This window comes from Prionailurus viverrinus, chromosome B1, assembly GCF_022837055.1.
Source record: "Prionailurus viverrinus isolate Anna chromosome B1, UM_Priviv_1.0, whole genome shotgun sequence".
NCBI lineage: Eukaryota > Metazoa > Chordata > Mammalia > Carnivora > Felidae > Prionailurus > Prionailurus viverrinus.
Window position 1 is genome coordinate 160,375,847 of NC_062564.1, and position 25,267 is coordinate 160,401,113.

A 25,267-nucleotide genomic window follows, 5' to 3' on the forward strand; every position below is an offset into this window, starting at 1 on the left:
AAGTTAACTAACTTTATATTCCATAATTTAGAGGCGCCTGGGTGGCTCAGTCAGTTAAGTGTCCAACTTTGGCTCAGGTCATCATCTCACAGTTTGTGAGTTCAAGCCCCACACTGGGCTTTGTGCTGACAGCTCAGACCCTGAAGCCTGCTTCAGATTCTGTGTCTCCCTCTCTCTGTTCCTTCCCCCACTCCCACTGTCTCTCCCTCTCTCAAAAATAAAAAAACATTAAAAAAACAAAATTTTAAAAATAAATAAATAAAATTCCGTAATTTAAACATCAGTATCACTTACCTTGGCATGTTTCACGGGTTGGCTTCTCAAAAACTTCTTCTTGATCAAATCCTTTTTTAGATTCCTGTTCTTTATATGATCGATAGAAAACAGACCTAAAACACATGGTTATAAAGGTAATTTCTACTTTCCTTTTATAAAAGGACTTAGAACATACCAATAATTTTTACTTAATTGTTATTTGGGAGACAATTTAAACCATGAATCTAGGACAAGAGTTAACTGTATTAAGGGTCAAAGTTAAGTCCTAACTGCTGTTACATGGGCCACACATGTAGCATTTGACCCATAATCTTAACATGGCTGGATTATATGTGAGAAAGGTCACTAAATCCAACCTCCTATCTGAAATAAGAATCCCTTCCATAATGTCCCTCAGAGATGGTCACACAGGATCTGCTCCAATATTTCTAGTCAGAAGTTTATGATATTCGGCTATCACGTCTACCGTCTACCCTCTGATCCTAGTGCTATCCTCTAAAACTAAACAGAAAAAAATCCATCTTCTAAATTCCCAGTTTTCAACCAATCTTCATATGCCATGCATTTGAGATTATTTGCCAATAAAATAACTGAAGCATGATAAAAAAAAAGATTGAAAAAAAACACACTATAATTTTAATAGTTATTTATGGATCCTAAGATTACAGGTTTATTTTTATTTCTTTAGATGTTTCTGTATTATCTAAATGCAAAGATGTCTTTGCTTACCAAAAAAGAGTGTGGGAGGTGGGGGCCTCAACATATTAAGTCACTCATGACCATCAACCAGGCCTCCTGTTTTCTGGAGTCAGGCAATGATTTCACACTATACTCTACATAGGCATCCACACAACAGTATGTGTCTGCCAAATATCCACAAAGCATCGTGAATTGAGGCAAAAGATTAAATACCTTAACAGAAAAATTTCTCTGCTGTCAAGTCAGATCAAAATCTCTTCTAGCCTGATCTTCAAAACCACCAAAAAGTTTGGATACATAAGCCAAACTTGTTTTTAAAAAACTTTTTTTGATTAAAATATTAATGTTTTGACAACTGTTGTAAATAGCTGACCTGAAAAAGCCTCTGTCTACAGCTGAACGATTCATGATAACAGAGTCTTCTTGATTATATCCAGTGTAAGATGCAATGGCCACAATGGAGTTGATACCTGTAGTGCATGTAAAAGCATACATTTAAGTATCATATAGGAAACAAAGAAAAATTGTTCCTTTTATTTTTTTTTGAAAAGTTAAAAATTCCTTAATTTTTTATTCCTGGTACCACTACCACAATTTATAGGGCAATACACCAGACGTAAAGAAAAAAAGAAAACAACAACAACAAAAAAGACAAAGCTACAACGGATAAAAGATCTCAGAAATGTACATCCAGGGATGCCTGGCTGGCTCAATCAGTAGAGCATGCGACTCTTGATCTCAGGGTCATGAGTTCGAGCCCCACAATGGGTGTAGAGATTAAAAATAAAATCTTTAAAAATAGAGGGAGTCAGGGTGGGAATGTACATCTAATTGACACTACCCTGCATTAAGCAATAGCTACACTTTTTGCAAACTGTGGCTAGGACAGTCCTAAATAAGAAAAGTTTCCCATTTAAGCTGTAGTAACTTTTCTCACTCTGGATCATTGATCCTTCTGTGGCAGATTTTTACAGTTCCTCTAATGCATTTGGGATAAATATCTCAAAGTAACCTGTAGCTTTCCTGGTAACTCCTTGCTCTCTCCTGCTACGAACTGTAGCCCTTTTCTTCTGAGTTTTTTTTTTTTTTTTTATAACTATCTGCTACCACATCATTTACTTCCACCACTAGATCCATAATCACCACCACAGGGACTGCCCAAGCTTATTCCACTGAAACTGCCCCGTTTCGTGGGTCCATAATTTTACTTCTGTGGCCCACTGCTATTTCCAAAACCTTTATAGTTCCCACCACCACATTTACCACCTCTGAAATTTCCTCTTTCATCGTAACCATCAACACCAGCACCACCACAACATCCACCTCCTTGGTTTCCATATCCTGGTCCACCAACACCAGAACCTCCTCCACGACTATAACCAGGACCACCGTCGTAGTTGTCACCCTCACCTCTTTTATAACTAACTCTGCTGCCATCATCTCCACCACCAGAACCTCTTCTTCCACCAAAGTTTCCACCATGGCCAAAGTCACCACTAGCTCCAAAGTTTCCCCCACCACCTAAAAAGTTGCCAGATCCACCTCCACGACAACCTCTCTGCAATCTAGCAGACTGTATTTCTAGTTTAGAAAGGGCCTTTACCACTTCACAATTATGCCCATTAGTAGTGTAGTATTTCTGAACAACAATTTTATCAACTGTATCATGATCATCAAAAATTACAAAAGCAAATCCTTTTTTCCACTCCGCCCGTCTTCCATAACTTCTGTGGTTTCAATCTTGCCAATCTTACTTTTCAAAGTATTCTCTCATGTTATTCTTCTGTATTTTCTTTAATACACCAAGCTTTACAGAATCCTCTGTAAAAACAGCTCTCTTTGATTCCACTACACACCCATCAACCTTGTGTGGTCAAGCACACATTGCTGCATCCACCTCTTCAACAAATAAGTCACAAAACCAAAACCCCTGGAACGTTTTGTTTCAGAGTCCCTCAAAACCATATAATCTGTAAATGTGCCCCATTTTTTCAAAATGTTCTCTTAAACAATCATATGTAGTATCAAAGCTCAACCCACCAATAAACAGTTTTCTCAACTGCTCTGGTTCCTGTGGATCATGCCCTTCCTCCCCCTGGTAGCGATGGCTAGAGTGGGGCTGGAGGCGATCAGGCAGGGGTTTTACCACCATTTTGAAACCAGACTTGCCTCTGCCAACTCAAGTTTGATATGGGACCGAAGGAAGCGATGAGGCTAGTCACTGACCCTTTCTTTTAAAGCAATTTTATGTAACCATATTTGCCACAAATGTTTTTCACTGCAGTACCTGTCAAAGTCTACTTCCCCTGGGATAGCAATAAATGAGGCAACTACTCTGAAGGCTTAATGAATAAAATAAGCAAAACCTGGGGCATCTGGGTGGCTCAGTCAGGCATCGGACTCTTGATTTCGGCTCAAATAATGCTCTCACAGTTCATGGCTTCAAGCCCCACATTGGGCTCCATGCTGACAGCACTCCTTAGAATCCTCTCTGTGCCCCTCCCCTGCTCATGCTCTTTCAAAATAAACAAACTTTAAAAAAGGGGTAGTCATGGGCGCCTGGGTGTCTCATTCAGTTAAGCGTCTGTCTTCGGCTCAGGTCATGATCTCACGGTTTGTGGGTTCGAGCCCCGCATCAGGCTCTGTGCTGATAGCTCAGAGCCTGGAGCCTGCTTCAGATTCTGTGTCTCCCTCTCTCTCTCTGCTCCTCCCCTGCTTGCACTCTCTCTCAAAAATAAATAAACATTAAAAAATTAAAAAAAAAAAAAAAAAGAGGTAGTCATTCTCAATGTACCCATCTTATAATTGGTGATTACACATACAAGTCACCTCATATTTATAAAGTGCATCCCTGGGAAGCCTGAGTAGCTCAGTCGGTTAAGCGTGAAACTTCAGCTAAGGTCATGATCTCTCCATTCGTGGGTTCAAGCCCTGTGTCAGGCTCTGTGCTGACAGCCCAGAGCCTAGAGCCTGCTTCAGATTCTATGTCTCCCTCTCTCTGCCCCTCCTCCACTTACACTCTCTCTCAAAAATAAACATTAAATTTATTTAATTTACAAAGTGCTTCCCTAAACCAAGTTTCACAATTTTCACAGCAACCCTGTGCCATAAATGAGGTACTACTATTCTCATCATTATCAGAAAGAACTATTTAAATGACTTATCCATGCTCCCAAAGTTAGTAAACAACAGACTCAAGTCCCAGCTCCTTGTCTCCTGATTTGCAGTTTGAACCTAGTACCATTCTGCTTTTCCTATACTAACAAAAACGTGGGGCCACCTTCCACACTACAATCTTATTCTTAGTTGCTGCTGCCCAAACTACTTTTGATGAGACTGTAAAGAAAATAACAAGTACTTAAAAAGACAAAAGTTTAAAACACCCTATGAACTAGTAGGACTGAAATCTAAGAAATGACTGCTGAATGTGGGTGGAGTTTCAATGAATATAATGCACATATATGTGAACCAGATTTTCCAAAAATTAAAATACATTCAACTCTAAAGCTATAGTTAACATATCTTGATTTAAATATTTCAAATGTGGAGTAAAAGACTATGACTACAGAATACAAAGCAACTAAATCTGGATAACTGAATGTTCTGGTTATCTGAATTCTGAATCAAATGTTTATATTTGCTTCCCTAAAGCTAAATTCAACTTTCAAAACGCAACCCACCCCTCATGAGAAGGCACACCATTCATTTACTCCTTTATGCATACAGCCAGGGGTGCGGTTTTAACAAGGAGGATGCAGCGTAAGAGGTGGCAGTGCTACTGGTCTGGGTCTGGGACACTGAAGACACACTCCTCTCCTCCAAGTCTCTCATTCCCAGTAATTCTCAACCGAAGGCACACACAGATTTAGAGAGAGAGATGCATGCAAAGGGCAGGCCCTCCTCCCTAATAACAACATTTGCCCCTTAAAAGCTCTGGCTTCTATGCCACAGAAAGCTTTCTGCTGGCTATCTTTTTTTTTTTTTTTTTTTTAATTTTTTTTTCAACGTTTATTTATTTTTGGGACAGAGAGAGACAGAGCATGAACGGGGGAGGAGCAGAGAGAGAGGGAGACACAGAATCAGAAACAGGCTCCAGGCTCCGAGCCATCAGCCCAGAGCCCCACGCGGGGCTCGAACTCACGAACCGCGAGATCGTGACCTGGCTGAAGTCGGACGCTTAACCGACTGCGCCACCCAGGCGCCCCGCTGCTGGCTATCTTAAACACGCCTCGCCCAAGGTAGCAGATTCCGGAGTTTTGTTTTTAACTTGAATCCATTCCTAACGCTTTGAAAAGTAAATTCAAAAGCTTAGATTTCAAACGTTTTTTGAAATATCAGATCGGGCACCACTGGGTCCACTTATATACATCACAGCCACAGCTGAAGCTACGGGCTAACCCCAGTGTACAGGCAAACCTTTAACTTACTTACCAATCCTGCCTAATGCTGTAGGAATCTGAGGTTGCAAGGCCTGTTTAAAACATAAAGCCCTGGGGCACCTGGGTGGCTCAGTTGGTTAAGCATCTGACATCGGCTAAGGTCATGATCTTGCATTTTGTGAGTTCGAGCCCCGCGTTGGGCTCTGTGCTAACAGCTCAGAGCCTGGAGCCTGCTTCGGATTCTGTGTCTCCCTCTCTCTCTCTGCCCCTCCCCTGCGCATGCTCTGTCTTGTCTCTCTCTCTCAAAAATAATAAACATTTAAAAATATATAAATAAAAATAAAAAAATAAATTTGGAGCAGAAAAAGCTAAAATGTTCTGCTTGGGACGAAAGGAGTATGAAATTCTCCAAGGAAAGGGCAGTGTCAAGGAAGTTGACAGTGGATAAAACCCCATTAGCAGGCAAGGTCTTCAGAAAAGTCAAATAATCCTCCTGAAATCTACATGATTCCCCTATGAAATCTTTAGTAGCACCCACATGGTCACCATCCTTTTGTGTGGATTCTTTGGGAGAACTGGAAGAATTCAAAGTCTCAAACATAATCAAGAAGCATAATATAAGGAAAATACATAAAGATGCAGGTTCCTGAAGGCAGAGGAGGGTTTGAAAACTGGATAATTTGCAGAAATCTCAGGATCTTGGGAGATGTGATATGATCCTACTACAGAGGAAGCCAGTAGTAGGACATATATGACATCTGTGAAACATGAAATAGGCAAGACTTCCTCAGCATGTCCTCACATTTTGGTGAGCACCACCTATGCCCCTTTCTTTTTCCAGGTGATATAGTCTATGATTCTCAACTGTCTTGGTCCTTGTGAGACTTCTCTGTAACAATCCCCGGATCACCCACATACACTGTATCAACTATAGCCCAAGAGGCAGCTCCCTCCATCCTACAGCCTTTATCTATATGGGCAAGTTTGAGAGATCAGGCGAAATTTAGCTTTTAGAATAGATGTGATTAAGGCATGAAGCAATAACAGAATTGAAAGGCATGTAGTCCCGGGGCACCTGGGTGGCTCAGTCGGTTAGCCATCTGACTTCAGCTTAGGTCATGCTCTCGTGTTTCATGAGCTCAAGCCCTGCATCAGGCTCTGTGTTGACAGCTCAGATCCTGGAGCCTGCTTTGGACTCTGTGTTTCTCTCTCTGCCTCTCCCCCGCTCATACTCTGTCTCTCTCAAAAATAAACATTAAAAGAAAACAAAAAAAAAATGAAAGGCTTGTAGTCCCATGCCTTCACCACTTCATACCAATACCAAAAGAACATTTCAACTCCAATCCTTTACCTATTTTTCTTCTCTAGCCATAAAGAAATCATCATGTAAATGTTGAAGAAAGCACAACACTACAATCATACCCCAAAGATACGAGCATACTTGCAGACAACCTAACGGATTGTTTTCCTAGACAAGAGTAACCCCTTGTGGAAGACTTTGAAAATAAATCTTTCTTACCTGTAAGAATTTGCTATCAAAATGCTAAACCCCTAGTACAGTTAATAATTTAAGGCCACTACTTGCAAAGCAAACTCCACTAAATAACGTTACCCACAGTTAAAGCCAAAACCCTGTTACTAATAAGGTAAGAAAACAATTATGCCAAAGAATTATGCTGTCTCCTTTAATATTCAACACTCTTCTGCCCTTTAGACTTCTCTGCACCATTTTGCCAGCTGTCCAGTCTCCTTAGGACGTTCCTCTTGCAGTGGCACCTGGTAGCTCAACTCTTGATTTCAGCTCAGGTCATCATCTCACAGTTTATAGGATCGAGCCCCATGTCAGGCTCCATGCTCACAGACCAGAGCCTACTTGGGATTCTCTCTCTCCCTCTCTCTCTGCCCCTACCCTGTTCACATTCTCTCAAAATAAATTAATAAACTTCAAAACAAAAAATCTCCTGCTAACTCCTGATTCTCCTTAGCAGCAGCTACATCTCAAATCTCTTCTGATTCTTTTCCTGGTGCCTAAAGCTGTCTCTGACTTTATTTTCACTCTGAATTTCCCTTTAGCAATTTCATCATAATTACCACTAATACATAAAAAACTTCACAGCTCCAGATCTGAGTTTCTTTCAAATCATATTTGCGACTCACTATTGGAAAATCTTTTCTTACACATTATAGCAGCAACTCAAAATCAACATGCTGAAAACTGAACTTCCTATCTTACCTCTAAAACATCTTCCTTCTAATAATGGGCTTCCAATCTTATTAATAGTACTCCTCTCTTCTTTATCACCCAAGCCACGAACACCAACAATATGTCCAATAATATTTCCAAGTCCCATCAAGGGTATTCCATTAGGCATTCATCTCCTACTCTTCTTCATTTCTTAAGGACCTTACCAATTCTCAGACCACTGCAAAAACCTCTAAATTATCTTCTTCCAATACCATATCTAATTGTAATCTGTATCAACTGCCAGAATGACATTCCTAAATTTTTTTTTTTCCTTTTAAGTAAGCTCCATGCCCACGGTGGAGCCAATGCGGGGTCTGAACTCACAACCCTGAGATCAAGACCTGAGCTGAGATCAAGAATCAGATCCTTAACTGAGCCACCCAGGCACACCACCCCCAACCCTCAAAATAAATCCCAAATTGTATTACCTCCTTGTTCCAAAAGGCTGGATGGGTCTTCATTCTCAAAATTCAACCTGCTCTCTACACTATGAGACCAAAGTTCACTCCCATACATTTACACTTCAGTTATACTAAAGTGCCATGACTACTAACTGTTCTGTATCTAATACATTCATGTATCTAAGCCCTTCCTCAACCCACCTCTCAAATACCCTTTTGTCAAACCATACGCTAGTCTAAAATGCCACCTCCCCCATGAAACTGGCTCCAGATTTCCAACAGGTATCAATCATTTCCTTCACTCTGTGCTTTCAAAGGATTCTGTACCTCATCGTAACACTTTCCACATATCTATCTTTTATTACTTGTGTTCAAGTTTCCCACCACATTATAAATTTTGAGATAAAAGAGGTTGTGTCATAAGTTATTTTATTCACCCTCCCAAGCACTCAAAGTACTTAAGCATGACAGGGATCTTAAAAGGTAAAGAATAGTGGCGCCTAGGTGGCTCAGTAGGTTACACATCCTACTTCGGCTCAGGTCATGATCTCATACGACTCGTAAGTTCCAGCCCACGTCAGGCTCTGTGCTGACCTCTCGGAGCCTGGAGCTTGCTTCAGATTCTGTGACTGACCCCCAGCCTCTGCCCCTGACCCTCCCCCTCATGCACTTTCTCTCATTCTCTCTCAAAAATAAACATTAAAAAAATTTTTTTTGAGAAAAAAAATTTTAATAAAACTGAAAAACAAAACTGAACATACCTGCTGGCAGCTCTCTAAATCGTAGATATTCCATGGACCGTGTAGTCACAAGTGGTTTTTGAGGATAATACAGAACATGGGCCAGTGTATCCATACGAACATGGAAGTTGGTGATATAAACTCCCATAGCCTGCTTACCCATAGCAGACTGGTATGTGTTTCTAGGGGACTAAAGGTAGAAATGAAAAGCAGAATCAATGAAAATTTAATGCTTCTAAAGCAACAGATTCTACAGGGTACTACACAAATCAGAAATATGGCTGGTAAAGGTCATGTTTTTTTCTGAAAGAGAAGTCATAACCATTTGGAATAATTATAGCTAACAGTGAAACAAACAAAAAAAAAAGCATATTAAATGCTGATTCCATGAGTTCACAGCCTTTTCATCAACACACTTTTCTTTACGAAAAACTACAGATTAATCTCTAAGTTGTATTCTTCTTCCCCCAATACCTCAAAAAACCAGAAGTTAAAAAAACTGCTACCAACCTGGTTATGATCAGGAAAGGGAATAATAGATGCACAGACACCAAGAATCATCGATGGATGAATCTCGCAGTGTGTATATGTAGAACAATAAGCTACTTCTTTCTCCTGTAAATCATCTGGAGTCATTGCAAGCATCACTGTTTCTTCTTCCAGAGTATCAATATATTCTACTACCCCACTGGCCACAAGATCCTGCCAACTAAAAAAGAGGAATTCACTTTGGAGTGCCTGGTTGGCTCAGTCGGTTGAGTGTCCAACTCAATTTCACCTCAGGTCATGATCCCAGAGTCATGGGATCAAACCCTGCATCTGGCTCTGTGCTAAGTGTGGAGCCTGCTTAGGATTCATTCTCTCTCTCCCTTTGCCCCTCTACCCTGCTCGCACTCTCTCTAAAAAAATAAAAATAAAATAAACTTTAAAAGAAAAAGAAGTATTCACTTTATTTCCTTATCTACTGAAGTATTTTAACTAAGCTTCCTGCTTAATAAAGAGTATTCCTATATCAGGGCACCTAGGTGGTGGCTCAGTTACTTAAGCATCCGACTTTGGCTCAAATCATGATCTCACAGTTTGAGTTGGAGCCCCACAGTGGGCTCTCTACTACCAGCACAGAGCCAGCTTCAGATCCTCTGTTCCTCGCACCCCCCGCCCCCCGCCCCCGCTACTGCCCTGCTCTAAAATATAAACAAACAAACAAAAAAAGGGTATTCTTTTATCTACATGTACGGATACAGAAAGAGTTCCAAAATAGGTATATTACTGTTAATAGTGAAAAAAAGCAAGTTACTATAAACAACACACACAAAGTATGATCCTATATCACTATTAGTTTGTCTTGGTTTGTTCTAATACATGGGTGTATGGGTATGGGTTACTTTTTAAGAGGAGAGTATGGATTAGGGGCTTTTATGTATTTTTATTATGCACATTGTTTGACTTTTTTTTACAATAAAAAATATACATTCAAATATTTTTAAAAATAAATTTTAAAGCAGATTCATCTTTTTATTAAATTTATTTGCTGTCATATTATTCATATTACATGCCATACAATTTCTATTATGTAAGTTATTTCTTATCAGACTTCAACATGTCACAAAGACTTTAATGCTTTAACAAAAGGCTACAAGTTCTTTACTTGATAATAAAAATTAAGAAAAACAAACGTGACTGTACAAAGTGCCTTTCTGGGGCAACGAAATATTCTGGAATTAGTGGTGATAGTTGCACAATCAGGAATATACTAAAAACTACTGAACTATATGGCATACGAATTATATCTCAATTTTTTCCTCATGCATGTTCTTACCTGTAGTTGTTATATTCTCTCTCTTTCAATTGATCAATATGTCTCTTCTTTAGAAGTAGTTTTTGTTTTTCTACAATCAGAAGTGGCCTACAAATACGTCCTGCATCGGTATAGATCCGAATCTCCCGCTCTCGAATATCTCTGATCATAGAAACCTATATGTAAAAAGACAAAACAGTCTCATGAACTTTTTCTCTGTATCATTAAGACTTAGCTAAAAATATAATAAAGTTCCTAGTAAATTTCTGGAGCAAACAATTATCAAATAAAATGGACAAATCTTGCAGCAGCTGGGTGGCTCAGTCGGTTAAGCATCCAACTCCTAATTTTGGCTCAAGTCATGATCTCATGATTCCTGAGTTCCAGCCCCACATCGGGCTCTGCGCTGTTCAGCACTAAGCCTGCTTGGGATCCTCTCTCCCCCTCTCTCTACTCCTTACCTGCTTGCATGCATGTGCATGCTCTCTCAAAATAAATAAACCTTTTAAAAAAATGGACAAATCTTAGTTTATCATTGTTCGATATACTAAAAACCTAAGTATAATTTAAAATTTTATAAAGAATAATTATTTAACCTTGGTAATTATAAAGCTGAATATCTGGCAATACTGTCATGCAAGATAAAGCAAAATGAAGAAAATATATTTGTGTCATCACAAACACTAGAGATAGCAATTTATTTTGTCTCTGATAATTACATAGACTTCACTCTGCAACCTTTCAGTAACCAGCCATTATCATTTTGCATCTATCATACTTTCTCGGAAACAAGCCCACCTTCTGACACTGACCTAATCAGACAAATGGTTTATAATTTACCTGTCCAGTACAGCAGACATTAGCTACATGTCATTACTAAGCACTTGAAATATGGCCATTCTGAACTGAGAGACGCTGCAGTGTACAATGTGTATAAATTACACAGTGGATTTCAAAGAGTACCACATAAACAAAACAGAAACAGACCCATAAACACAGAAAACAAACTAGTGGTTACCAGACAGGAAGGAGTTGGGAGGATGGGCAAAAAGGGTAAAGGGGAGTAGTAGGAAGTACAAGCTTCCAGTTATAGAATGAACAGATAATAAGTGGTACAGTGCAGAGAACATAGTCAATAGCATTATAATAACATGTATTGCTATTATACATGACAGATGGTAGCTACATTTCTGGTGAGCACAGCATAATGTATATAGAACTGTCAAATCAATATGTTATACACCTGAAACTAATGCAATACTGTACATCAACTACCCTTCAATAAAAAAAAGTACCACATAAAAATAAAGGATACAAAATTTCTCATAACTACTAATTAGATGTTGAAATTATAGTACTTTGGATAGAACAGGTCAAATAAAATATATTATTAAAATTATTTTCATTTTCTAATTTTTTAACATGGCTACTATATCCATTGGTAGCTCACATGATATTTCTACTGGGCAGCACTAGAAAATATATTCCCAGAAAACATACTTTATTTTTTTTAATGTCTATTTATTTTTGAGAGACAGTGTGCAGTGGGGGAGGGACAGAAAGAGGGGGACAAAGGATCCAAGGCAGGCTCTATGCTGACAGCAGCATGTCCAATGTAGGGCTCGAACTCATGAACCATGAGACCATGACCTGGGCAGAAGTTGGATGCTTAACCGACTGAGCCACCCAGGCGCCCCTATTCCCAGAAATTATAAAAGATATTTTAGGCAGGGCACTTTCTGGCTCAGTCAGTAGAACATGCAACTCTCGATTTTGACTCAGGTCATGATCTCAAGCCTCTCATTGGGCTCCACACTGCTTAAGATTCTCTCACTCCCTGTCTCCGCCCCTCCCCACCTGCCCTTCTCCAAAAAACAAAAATTGGGGGGAAATTCTCAATAAAGAACATAGTTATGTGGTACCTGGGTGGCTCAGTCAGTTAAGCATACGACTCTTGATTTCAGCTTGGGTCATGGTTTCACAGTCCGTGGGTTTGAGCCCCACGTCAGGCTCTGTGCTGACAGGGTGGGACCTGTTTGGGATTCTCTCTCCCTCTCTCTCTGCCCCTCCACCACTCACATTGTCTGTCTCTCTCTCTCAAAATAAACTTTAAAAAAGCATCACCTAGACTTCTGACAATGTACTCTATAATTCAAGAGAAAGCAGTTAAAGAAATGCCAATGTAAAGAAAATTGTCACTAGTCTTATGCCTTGTTTAGAAATCCTGTAGAATCATCTACTCTTAATTAAAGGCTCACTTCAGACACAATGATGTCCATCTGTCGCCGCAACTTCCTCAGGGTGTTCATAAGTTGTTCAGGATCTTTATGTATTCCAACCCAGCAGCCATTAACAAAAATCTTGGTTGCACTAAAATGTGAAACCAAAAGCATTTTGCAGTTAGTAACTCTATACTAAGCAATAACCAAAGATTAACAATAGTTTCAAAGAAGAAATCATGTCTATACACACTCAGCAATAGCTGCAGGAGATATTTCTTCTAAATTTTCCATACTCCATTCTTCTAAAAATTCAAGAATTGGAGAAGGCTGAGATCCAACTGAAATATAAGCCATCAGGGCTAAATTCTTCACAAGTCCTACAGCATGGCCCTACGAATAAACAAAGTATTATTCATATGGATTTAACATACCTATCAAAATTCCTTTCCATAAACACTTTTCCTTCAATTTGATTTCAGGATTTACTCTAAGAACAAAATCATAAATAAAACATTAATTCTAAAACCGCACAACAAATTACTTACTTCTAAAAGTAATTACATACCCTACATAATTATCAGTAGACTTTTTGTCCTGAACACAAATTCTAATGTATTACCTCTGGGGTCTCAGCAGGACACACCATTCCCCATAATGTATTATGCAATTGTCTTGGTTTTGCTAGCTTGCCATCTCTACCAATAGGAGAATTTAAACGACGCAGGTGAGAAAGAGTAGATGCAAATGTCAGGCGGTTTAACACCTAGAAAACAATATCAAATCTTTGTAGTTTGGGCATTTCTGTTACTCATGCTACCGCATTTTTAGCAAATACTAGAATGAGGCAAAGTCACATTTTAACCTATAATCAACTGACTCTCGAACTCTCCCTATCCCTCCTTTCTCCATCCCTTCCCTAGATAATATCATTCATCCCATAACTTAAGTGCCCCTCATAGCAGGGATGGCATATATGTGATATACAGTTCTAACATATCCACATAAATGTTTTATATATGATCACCTCCAACCACTAGGATATTAGTCCCACAAGAGTTACTGTCCCTAACCCCCCCACTGTTCACAGGTCAACACTGTACTGTACTTTGTACTTTAGTTAACTTCTAATATGGAGCTTTTAAGATATAAAAATTTCACTAACATGGACCATCTTATGTCTTAGCAGGTACACTAACTTATTAACTACCTTGCTGCAAGCCAAAACTTTAATCTCTTAAGTAATGCTAACAGCTAATTTAAGGAAAATTTCATTTTCATAATTCAATACCCCCCAGTGCTTTTACATCTAAGAAAAAAAAAAAAGTAAAATAATTTACATTTAATGAATGAAGGGATCTATTAGTCTCACAACATTTTCCTATCAAACCTGTAGTTACAGTCGATGTCCTTACCTGAGATACTCCAGCTCTGGCTTGATGAGCTTTCTTTTGGTCACCCCAGTTTCCAGTAGCTAACGAATATTTTAGGCCATCAGATATAATCCTTGTTTTAATTGCCAACTCCAAGTTAAAATCCTTTCCTCGATCAATAAACTTCTGTGCATAGATCCGCACCTCTTTAAGCAAATTCTTAAACATACTGCCAAATAAAATGGTATTTTAAATATGTAAAGGTCAACAACATGCATTCTCAATATGGACAATTTTGCCCACAGGGGGTGAAAAGTAGTTCGGGTAGGGGGAGGGAAGCGTTACTACTTTTTATGTAAAAAGCACTAATGTACTCACAGTACATAAACACACATGAGGTGAGCAACTAGAGAAAAATGTCAGAGACTCCTTAGTAGGGTGAAACAGTAGGCTGACAAAACACTATTCTACAACACACTAAATAATAGAACATGAAGAAAGAAATAGTGCTAGTATTATCTTTTTTGTATTGTTTACAGATTTTGCTTTTAAAAATAACTTTTCTGAATATAAAAGTGTTATATGTTCATTACAGGAAGTATAGAAAATACAAAAACATAGGAAGAATAAAATAAAAATCATATTATATCAATACTGTGAGACAACGGCTGCTAATATTTTGACAGATTTCCCTCCAGCTTTTGGGTTTTTATAAAATGCAAAAGCAGGACTAATAAAAATTCCAGTATCATCAGTACTTAGCAAATGACTTATAAAGCTACCAGAGAAATAAAGAAAATGTATACAAGTAATAACCTGCCCTTACAAACCTGAAATTCACAGACACGAAGTAGAACAAAATCTGGGCAAGTGGCAAACAGAATGTAGCCAACTTCATATATACCCAATATAGATGCCAAGACAGTTTAGGACTTCCACTAGTGCAATGACAAATCTAAAGTGAAATCTCTCTATTTGTAACTGTTATCATTCTCATTCCTTACCCTCTGAATAAGAATGCAAGTAGTGGTCCAGCAAGATCCAATCTTTTGTTTCCATAGTGATCCCTGTCATCTAATTCTCTTCTACCCAAAGCTGCTAAAAGCAACCGATGAACCATGTACCTTTAAAAAAAAGAAGTGAAAAAGAAAACATATGGCTTTTGGCTTTTTAAAAAATTTAAAAACACCATTCTGGCATTTTTTTAATGTTCTTTCAGCCACCTAGGCACCCCTTTGATATTTTTAACTTCAAGAAAAACTATCTTGGCAAAAAACTTAAAACGGTATTTAACGTACCCCAAGAAATAAGCTTTTTTGGTCTCACAAAAATCACTGACACCGACATGAGGGAGCATTTCTTTTTGTAAGACTTCTTTTGCATATTTAATTCTTTTCTCTTTGGTGACACCAGGCTTTGCCCCTCTTGAGCCAATGAAATTCAGTGCAACATTCTGTTCTTGGATGACAAAAGCTTCATCGAGAGAAGGTTTCACCTATCAGACAATTCAAGTAAGAGTCATTTTCACCTTAAGTCAACTATAACTTTACTTTGTAACATGTTAAATATCCCTATGTACTAACAGAATATGCAAATATTTTTTGAAAAACCAAGGAATCACAAAATCTTGTAAGTTGAATACACTTTTAAGATCTCGAGATCTCTTGACAAAATCTCATTAACACAAGCAACTCTACTTCCTTAAAAAATATAAATAATTCCATTATAAAAAGAGTACTGTGTTTTTGGTTTTTACATTTTAACAAATGGCAAAACAAAAATTCCTTCTAAACACCTTATACCAAATTAGAGAACTTTTAATAGTCAAAATTAAAATTTACTAAATTACAAATGCATAAAAGTGCCAGGCTATTTTCAGCCTTGGTTTAAGAGGTTATTAACCTATAAATAAAACCACTCAGTTTTTTTTTTTTGTAAAGGAGAATATTTTATAAAGACCTACATTTCATACCTGCGATTAAGTAAACCGTGGCCTCTGAGCAGCCATGTGATCAGTTTGCTCATCTACAAAGTGGCTAGATAAAATAATCTCTAGGTTTCACTCTAGTTCTAACATTCTAAAATTCCAATTTTACACAATAATGAGCATGAGGAATGAAGGGTAACACTGAGTAACTCTGGCCACTGTAAATACCCTTTAATCCTATCACATATACTGAAATGCCTTTCCTGCCTTTGACTTCCTATGTCTATTTAACACTGATCCTCAAGTTTAAACATCCAAATTCCAATCATGGAACCAAAGATCAGAAAAAGGTAACATAAAGCAGTCAGCGTATGGTAAATGAAAGTGATCTTTTTAAATTGTCATTCTTGTTCTGAAATTGTTAAGGTTAATCTGGATTTGGGGTGCCTGGGTGGCTGAGTCGGTTAAGTGACCGACTTCAGCTGGGGTCATGATCTCACAGTTCCTGGGTTCGAGCCCCGAATCAGGCTCTGTGCTGACAGCTCGGAGCCTGGAGCCTGCTTTGGATTCTGTCTGTCTGTCTGTCTGTCTCTCTCTCTCTCTCTCTGCCCCTCCCCCAACTCATGCTCTGTCTCTCTTTCCTTCAAAAATAAACACTAAAAAAAAAAAAGGTCAATCTGGATTTGGAAAAGGAGTAACAATCATTTTCAGAATAAAGAATTAAAGCACTTTTGCACAGTAAATGCTAGACTCACAGACTGTAAAAATTGGCCTAAGCTTCAAAAGAGCTAAAGGAACAAAGAGTAATTTTCAAAAAAAAAACAAATTATATATATATATCTCAATCAGCTGTTTCACTTTACTAAGAAAATTCTAGTTTGAATACAGTCTGAATCACTTGGGATGCCTTTTGCATAAAATCATGTATTTTTCTTTTATACTTTATACTAATATGACTACTGATAAAAGCTTAAAGTAAAATCTAGCCAGAATCCATTTTTCTCATGAAACTGCATCGATGTTCTAAAAACTAATATGTACTCACTCCACCATCTCACTATGTGACCAACACTTATGTAGCCTCCATTTAACCTTTTTTCTCTATAGTCTTAAAGACTCCAGACAATTCAGGACAACTTTAAGTATATCAACTACTACTGAAACAAGAATCATTCAATGAAAAACAATGACAAGGAAATGGTTCTTTATCTAGACTCAAAGAATCTTCCAACAAATTTAGTAACTTTACAGTAGAGGAACCTAAGACACCACTGTAGAGTTTACAAATAACAGGACAAAATTCCATCACAAAACTCCTGATGCAATCCCCTGGGAAGCACACAATATTACTTCTATTATTTTTCCTGCCAAAAAGCATAAATTGAATCTAATCATGAGGAAATACCAGAAAAGCCCAAATGGAGGGAAATTCTACAAGATAACTGGCCTATTCTCCTCCCCCAAAATTTCAATATTATGGAACACTGAAGAAAAAGACAAGGAAAGATTTAAAGAGAGTTAAAGACACTTAAAAATGACATGCAATGCACCATCCTGGGCTGGATTCTGAACCAGGGGGGAAAAAGGCATTAAGGACATTATCAGGACAAGTGGCAAAAACCTGAATAAGATCTATGGCTTAACAGTACTGTACCTAAGTTAAAGGTTCTGATTTTGGTAAATGTATTATGAATATGTAATTAATGTCCTGGTTCTTAGGAAATACACACTGAAGTATTTCGGAGTAAAGGGAAATGATGCCCAAAACTTACTCTCAAATGGTCCAGAAAAAAAATAATGTGTTTATATAGATAGAGAATGCTAAAACAAATGTAGCAAAGGTCACAATGTAGCAAAGGTAAACTAGTGAATCTGGATGAAGAATATATAAGAGTTGTAATTTTTCTACAAATCTGAAATTATTTCAAAATAAAAAGTTTTAAAAAAGAAGTTGTATCAACTATTCACTTTCCTTCTTTAAATTGCACCAAGCTGGTATGCTTTTTGATGTTCCTTACTATGGTTTCCTCTTGCTGCTGTCAGTGAACTTTTGGCTGCCTCTAGTTGGCTGCCTCTAGTTCTTATGATTATTTTACACAGAATTGTCAAGAAAGACAGGCTGAAGGCTTTTGCTAAATAGTAAATGGCATGGGATTTCTGACAGCTAAATTACTCTTCAGAGCAGCTTTCTACTGTTTTAAGATTAGCAACAGTCAGTAACTTCAAACCTCTTAGAAAACACTACAAAGACATTTTGCTTTCACATTACCATTTCCATCATCTCTGGATCTTCAAAATCATAAATAATATGCTCTAAAATATCTCTGTCAGACACAAAACCTAATGCTCTGAACACAATAATGATGGGAACTTCCTGCTTGATGTACGGTAGCGTTGCCACAATGCGCTGACCAATAGCACTCTTTTTTGCACCCTGAAAAAATAAAAATCATTAGAGTATCATACAAAGAGATCACAGCCATATAAAAACACCATGAGAACCACTCATATACATGTTCATTGTATATATTTCAAAAGACGCATACATCTCATACTCTAAGGAACATCCCATGGATGCTTTCCAAGACCACTGGAACAGGTTTACTAATTTTATGAACAGGTTGATCATTTAGAACTGAGAGAACTTCCATCCTCTACTATCTGCCTGGCAAAATTCTCTCAGAATTACCCAATACTGTATTTGGAAATTACATCAGGATACAAAAGAATATGAACACTGATCCCACACCCTCTCCCCCCATAGAAAACAAAAGCAAAAACAAAAACAAACTAAAAAAAAACACACAAAATTCTCTGAAAGAAAGATATGAGGGCTAAAGGGAAAAAAAAAAACACAGAGAGACAAACATGGGGGAAAAACACAGCAGAGAATGAAAAATTCAGAGCTGATCTGTATCTCACTTGAATATTTCAAAATTAACAAATAGCTTCTTTCACACAAGTTTCTTTTTTCCAATTTCTCTTTAATTCTACACACATACAAAAAATTACTAACCTACAATGACATACCATCAACTGACCTCTCCATTTTATATTTTTTTCTTCAATATTAAGCTCTCTCTTCTCTTCGCCTCATAACCCTACATTATCATGGTCCTTCTAATAACAATTTCTGTCATCTCTCTCCTCCTACTTTAGGCCTCCTTCCTTAACTCCCATCTTATGGCTGTTCAGTAACAATTCACAAACGATTTCCAGGAGCATCTGGGTGGCTCAGTCAGTTAAGCATCCGACTCTTGGTTTTGGCTCAGGTCATGGTCTCTCGGTTCATGGATTTGAGCCAAGAGTTGGGCTCACTGCTGACAGCACGGAGCCCACTTGGGATTCTTGCTCTCCCTCTCTCTCTCTGCCCCTCCCCCTTCCCTCCCTGCCTCCCTCTCTCTCAATAAACTTTAAAATAAATGATATCCAAATCTTCATCTTGCCCTTTTTCCTGTACCCTCAGCCCTCATATCTCCAAATGCCATTTGGTTCTACTTACATATCTGTGAGATGATAAATGTTGCTATTGGAGGAACGTGCTACACAGCAATAAGTAAATAATACAATACCTACCACATAACACTGACAATATAGTCCAGAAAAGCTCTAAGAATGCAGCCTGATAAACCGTAAGTCTAAACAGGGGGTGCCTGGGTTGCTCAGTTGGTTAAGCATCTGACTCTTGATCTCGACTCAGGTCATGATCTCACAGTTCATGAGATCAAGTCCTGTATCAGGCTCTGTGCTGACAGCATGGAAGCTGCTTGGTATTTTCTCTCTCTCTCTCTCTCTCTCTCTCTCTTCATGCTCTCTCTCAAAATAAACAAACTTAAAAAAAATTGTAAGACTAGACAAAAAGAAGTAAACCCAAACAATATCATATTCCAGTCCATACCTGTCCTCCTCTCGCCAGCATGCTAACCCAAATAGTACTGGTGGGTCGGGAAGAATTCTCCAGACATGATCTACACTCTCCTGTGTAGGCATATTTAGAATCCTTTTTGGCAAACACATAGACTGTGTTTGTTGCCATTTTTTCTTGAGCAATCAGAACCTTTGTGGACAAAAAAGTTACACCATAAAACCCACAGATCCTTGAAGTAGAAAGAAGAATAAAAAATCTGCATCTTAAACTTCCAGGTTATTCTGTATACAAGCTTACTTTTTAATTTCAACTTTCATAATTTAAATCTTTATTATGATTTTATAATTTTCTTTAAATAATGCTTACTATACCTTTTCTGACCCATTAATAATGAAATATCCACCTGGATCCAAGGGGCATTCATTTAACTCACAAAGATCACGATCTGTTAAGCCATTCAACAGGCAGTAAGTTGAACGCAACATAATTGGAATTTTTCCTATAAAAGTTTTCTGATGCTGAGTTTGAAGTTGTTCTTCACCTTCTTTAATGACAGTTTTGGTTATGTCAACATAAAGGGGAGCAGAATACCTTTAAAAACAAAAGTAGATCACAAGTAACAGTAAGATGTTTACTAAATCTCTCAACTGGTTAAAATTACATTTTCTGAATGGTATTTCAATATCAGCTACTGGAAAAATTCTTACGTGAGATTTCTTAATCTGGCCTCGTTTGGCATCATTGGTGAAGGAGCACCATCTCTTTCCCAATGGGTAGGCTTGGAGAGGTAAATTTGTTCAAACTTCAGCAAATATCTTGGCTAAAATGAAACCAAAAAACATGAAGAAGGGTAATTTTTGTCCATTAAAGTTTTAATGATTCCAATTTAATCAACACTAACATTTTGAGTAGAAACAGCTCTAGGAACTGCTGAAATTAACCCACTTTACTGATATGAGGACTCTCCAAAGCCAACATCCACATTCCATAGATGTCAAGTTTTATACTTAATTGCTTTCTTAAGGCAAAAGACAAAGCGACTTAAAATATCCCAAGTAAATAAAGACTATGCACATATCTCGTGTGCTCTGTGTTTACATCAAACAGTTGAAGGATTTCTGTTAATGATCTATGTAGTTTCATGTGCACTCTCCCTGGTTAAGGTCAGAAGTACAAAGTTACCAAAAAACAAAAAACAAAAAACAAAAAGATACTCAGACAATTAGGACCACGCTAATGTAATCGAAAGCACACACACACACACACACACACACACACACACACAAGCCTAACTTCAATTAAATATACAAAAAATTCTAATTATTCTTTATTTATTTTGAGAGAGCATGAGCAGGGGAGAGGCAGAGAAACAGGGAGAGAGAGAATCCCAAGCAGGCTCCGCAATGTTGGAGCAGAGCCCAAGGCGGAGCTCAAACCCACAAACCGTGAGGTCATGACCTGAGAAAAAATCAAGAGTTAGATGCTTAACCGACTGAGCCATCCAGGTGTCCCCCTACTTACTCTATAAAAAGGACTGACAACTTCCAGGCACCTCGGTGGCTTAGTTGGTTAAGGGTCTGACTTCAGCTCAAGTCATGATTTCATGGTTCATGAGTTCGAGCCCTACATCAGGCTCTACGCTGACAGTGTGCAGCCTGCTTCACATTCTCTCTTCCTCTCTCTCTGCCCCTCCCCTGCTTGCACACACTCTCTCTCTCATAAATAAATAAGCAAATATTTTTTTAAAAAAGCGGGGGGGGGGGTACTGATAACTTCCAACCTGTGGGAAAAAAAAAAAAAAAACTTTCCAATTAATATCTATTTGCTTCCCCAATAAAACAAGATCCATAAGAACTTTCCAGAGATACACCAATAGTGTGGATTTCTCTCCAAACCAAATCTCAGAAAGGTAGACAGTGGGACTAAGCAGACCATTAACGGTAAATTATTAACACCCAAGATTCCCAAACTGGAGTAAAGGGCAAAGAGAACTGGTGGTGATCATGAACCAGAGAGAACCCTCCCCTCTGCTCCTTATTTCTACCATTATCCTAATCTAGAACATTATTATCTTAAACCTACGCTATTCAAAGATTTCTACCTATCTTCAGCCTCTTCCCACTACCACTAAACACCATTTCCAAAGTAACCTTTCTAAAATAATGCTTTATGCAAATACTGTGACAATCTTTCAATAATTTCCAATGACATCCAAAGTCTGACAATCTCGTTCTATTTTATCTTCTACTAACACCTATCAAAAACAGATCAAGCCACTAAAACAAAATAGATCAAAAAAGATACTCAGACAAATCATATACTGATTGCTGTGGTCATTCTATCCCAAAGCCAAATAACACCAAGTTTATTTTCTTGCTGAAGCCCCTAAGTATCTTTTTTCTCTACTAAGACAAGTCCTACCCTGCCGTCACAGTCAGCTTAATTTCAGCTTAATTTCAACTTAATTTCCACTGAGTTCTGATACCCTTCAGAAATCTCCTCCTCCAGGGGTGCCTAGGTGGTGCAGTTGGTTAAGCAGCTGACTTCAGCTCAGGTTATGATCTCACGGTCTGTGAGTTTGAGCCCCACATTGGGCTCTGTGCTGACAGCTCAGAGCCTGGAGCCTACTTCAGATTCTGTGTCTCCCTCTCTCCCTGCTCCTCCCCTGCTTGTGCTCTATCTCTCTCTGTCTCTCAAAAATAAATAAATGTTAAAAAAAAAAAAAAAAAAAAGAAATCTCCTCCTCCAATAGACCTCAATGGTACTGGCACTCTGAATCTGTTATGTTTATTGTTATCTCTCGTTTTGCAAATGCCAAGAAGAGAAAATGCCTTATTAAAAAAAAAAAAAAAGTATACCCATTTTTCCAGTACAGTGCCAAAAGAGTCAATTATTTTTGTTCTTAACAGCAAGTCTATGTATGCAGTGTCTCCAGTTAGAATGAGAAGAACAGATCAACCCTCAGAAGCTTAACTACAGAGGGGTTCCTGGGTGGCTCAGTCAGTTGAACGTCTGACTTCAACACAGCTCATGATCTCACAGTCCATGAGTTCAAGCCCTGCATCAGGCTCTGTTCAGACAGCTCGGAGACTGAATCCTGCTTCAGATCCTGTGTCTCCCTCTCTCTCTGCCCCTCTCCTGCTAGTGCTTTGTCTCACTCTCTCAAAAATAAAATAAAAAACATAAAAAAAAAAAAAAGAAGCTTAGTTAGCTACAGAAAAGAAAGACTGAACTGGTTAGATATAAAAGAAGGACTGAACTGGGGCTCTCCCTGACTCACTTTGTTTTTCAGTTTCCCCATTGCTCTCAAAGCCCACAATGCTACCTCTCTTCTCAAAAACTAGGGACAGCCATTATTTTGGACTACATACTTCTTCACAGTCACTCATGTAAAACCAGATTATAAAATCAGACTCTTCCTATGATTTTAACAATGCTAAAAACACACATATGTGTAAACAAAGACTCTAGGAAACTTAGAAAAACTAAAACAGCTGGTATGTTTGGGTCATTTCCCTTTATAATCTCTTATATAATTATAATAATGTGTTTCTTACAAAAAAAATAAAGAGGGGTGCCAGGTGGCACAGCTGATTAAGCGTCTGCCTCTTGATTTTGGCTCAGGTCATGATCTCACGGTTCCTGAAATCGAGAACTGAGTCAGGCTCAGGGCTGACAGCCGGAGCATGCTTGGAATTCTCTCTACCCCTCTCTCTCTCTGCCCCTCCCCCACTCGTGTGCTCTCACACTCTCTCAAAATAAATAAAGTTTAAAAAATAATAATAAAAAGGGGAAAAGTCCTTCAAATACATTTTATGATTCCTTACTGTAAAAGAAAAAAGGGGGGCTTAACTATTTGTGGCTTGTTTCTCTTGGTAATTCATTATATTTCTAAGTTCCCTCTCCCCAGTTATTAAATCTCTACTATCTGAATAAAGATTAGTTTTGGACTACTTGCAAAATGCATCTTTCCATTAGGAAGAATAAATCAAGAGCTTCTTAAAAATGCTGTAAGTACCCTGCTAAAAACACCTACCATTTTTTTTAAACCTTTAGGCCAGCTGACAGAAGGACTGAAATTTCAAATCAATACTTTTCTTTTACATATGTTACTTTATTAGAATAACCATCTTACCGGTTCTTCAACTTCTCCACTAGCATGCTGAGCTTCAGCTTGTAGGTCTATAGGTGGGGCATCTTCCACAATTCTTTGAACAGACATCTGAATAAACTCATCAAAAGAATCCAGCTGCTGTCTGACCAAGCCTTTCTCATCAAAATAGGAACTGGGAAAATATTTGGGTTTAAAACCAGTTATAACTCAGTGACGTTTTCTAGCATACTTCCTCATTTTCATTATAATTAAATCCAACAAATAATCATTAAATACCAACCACCTTATGTCCATCATTATACCAGATACTATGAGGTATCCAAAATAGGGATGAGACTAGGAACACTTTCTTTGTAGAACTTATTAAGTTTAGGAAAACAAGACTTATGGGTAAAATAATTAAACCATAATATAAGAACTATAAGGAGACCCTAATTATAAATGTCTTTAAAGGGCACCTGGGTGACTTAATATTAAGTGTCTGACCCTTGATTTCAGCCCAGGTCATGATCTCACAGTTGTGAGATCAAGCCCTATGTCCAGCTCCACACTGGACATGCAGCCTGCTTAAGATTCTCTCCCTCTCCCTGTGCACACTCACAGAGTATCTACCTAGTTATTTTTTCTTAGCAAGATGCCTCTTGGTGTTTTAATACTCAAATATCACAGAAGATACCAATATCTCAAAACAAAGTTTTTATAGCCATGTTTAATTGTAAAAATATACACTTATATCCCCAAATCTCAATACATTTTTAATAAAACAAGGTTCAGGGCACCTGGGTGGTTCAGTTGGTTAAGCGTCTGACTTTGGCTCAGGTCATGATCTCACAGTTCATGAGTTCAAGCCCCGCATCAGACTCTATGCTGACAGCTCAGAGCCTGGAGCCTGCTTCAGATTCTGTGCCTCCCTCTCTCTCTGCCCCTCCTCCACTCACATCCTGACTCTGTCTCTCTCTCTCTCTCTCTCTCTCTCTCTCAAAAATAAATATTAAAAGAAAAAAAAAAGTTACTTTTCTTGGGGTGCCTGGGTGGCTCAGTTGGTTAAGCATCTGACTTCAGCTCAGGTCATGTTGTGAGTTGGAGCCCTGCATCAGGCTTTCTGCTATCAGCAAAGAGGCTACTTCAGATCCTCTGATTCATTCTCTCTCTCCTGTCTCTCTCTCCAAAATAAACAAACACTAGGGGCATCTGGGTAGCTCAGTCTGTTAAATGTCTGACTCTTGGT

The 25,267-nt window shown here is 38.2% G+C and overlaps 1 protein-coding gene and 1 pseudogene across 2 annotated transcripts in view; both read right to left on the minus strand.

The window, feature by feature from the left end:
* The window catches only part of POLR2B (RNA polymerase II subunit B), a 41,519-nt gene that overhangs the window by 7,321 nt on the left and 8,931 nt on the right, over nucleotides 1-25,267 (minus strand). For both annotated transcript variants that reach the window (XM_047854908.1, XM_047854909.1), the window contains exons 4-19: nucleotides 24,061-24,211; nucleotides 20,633-20,745; nucleotides 20,297-20,516; nucleotides 19,956-20,114; nucleotides 18,327-18,491; nucleotides 15,429-15,625; nucleotides 15,135-15,254; nucleotides 14,173-14,359; nucleotides 13,380-13,523; nucleotides 13,011-13,150; nucleotides 12,797-12,908; nucleotides 10,560-10,714; nucleotides 9,251-9,449; nucleotides 8,762-8,930; nucleotides 1,349-1,445; nucleotides 295-389 (exon numbers count right to left, since the gene is read on the minus strand). In XM_047854908.1, coding sequence (XP_047710864.1) covers nucleotides 295-389; nucleotides 1,349-1,445; nucleotides 8,762-8,930; nucleotides 9,251-9,449; nucleotides 10,560-10,714; nucleotides 12,797-12,908; nucleotides 13,011-13,150; nucleotides 13,380-13,523; nucleotides 14,173-14,359; nucleotides 15,135-15,254; nucleotides 15,429-15,625; nucleotides 18,327-18,491; nucleotides 19,956-20,114; nucleotides 20,297-20,516; nucleotides 20,633-20,745; nucleotides 24,061-24,211 — 2,423 coding nt within the window. The remainder of the gene's footprint in view (nucleotides 1-294; nucleotides 390-1,348; nucleotides 1,446-8,761; nucleotides 8,931-9,250; nucleotides 9,450-10,559; nucleotides 10,715-12,796; nucleotides 12,909-13,010; nucleotides 13,151-13,379; nucleotides 13,524-14,172; nucleotides 14,360-15,134; nucleotides 15,255-15,428; nucleotides 15,626-18,326; nucleotides 18,492-19,955; nucleotides 20,115-20,296; nucleotides 20,517-20,632; nucleotides 20,746-24,060; nucleotides 24,212-25,267) is intronic.
* On the minus strand, nucleotides 2,035-3,382 carry LOC125163350 (heterogeneous nuclear ribonucleoprotein A3-like; annotated as a pseudogene).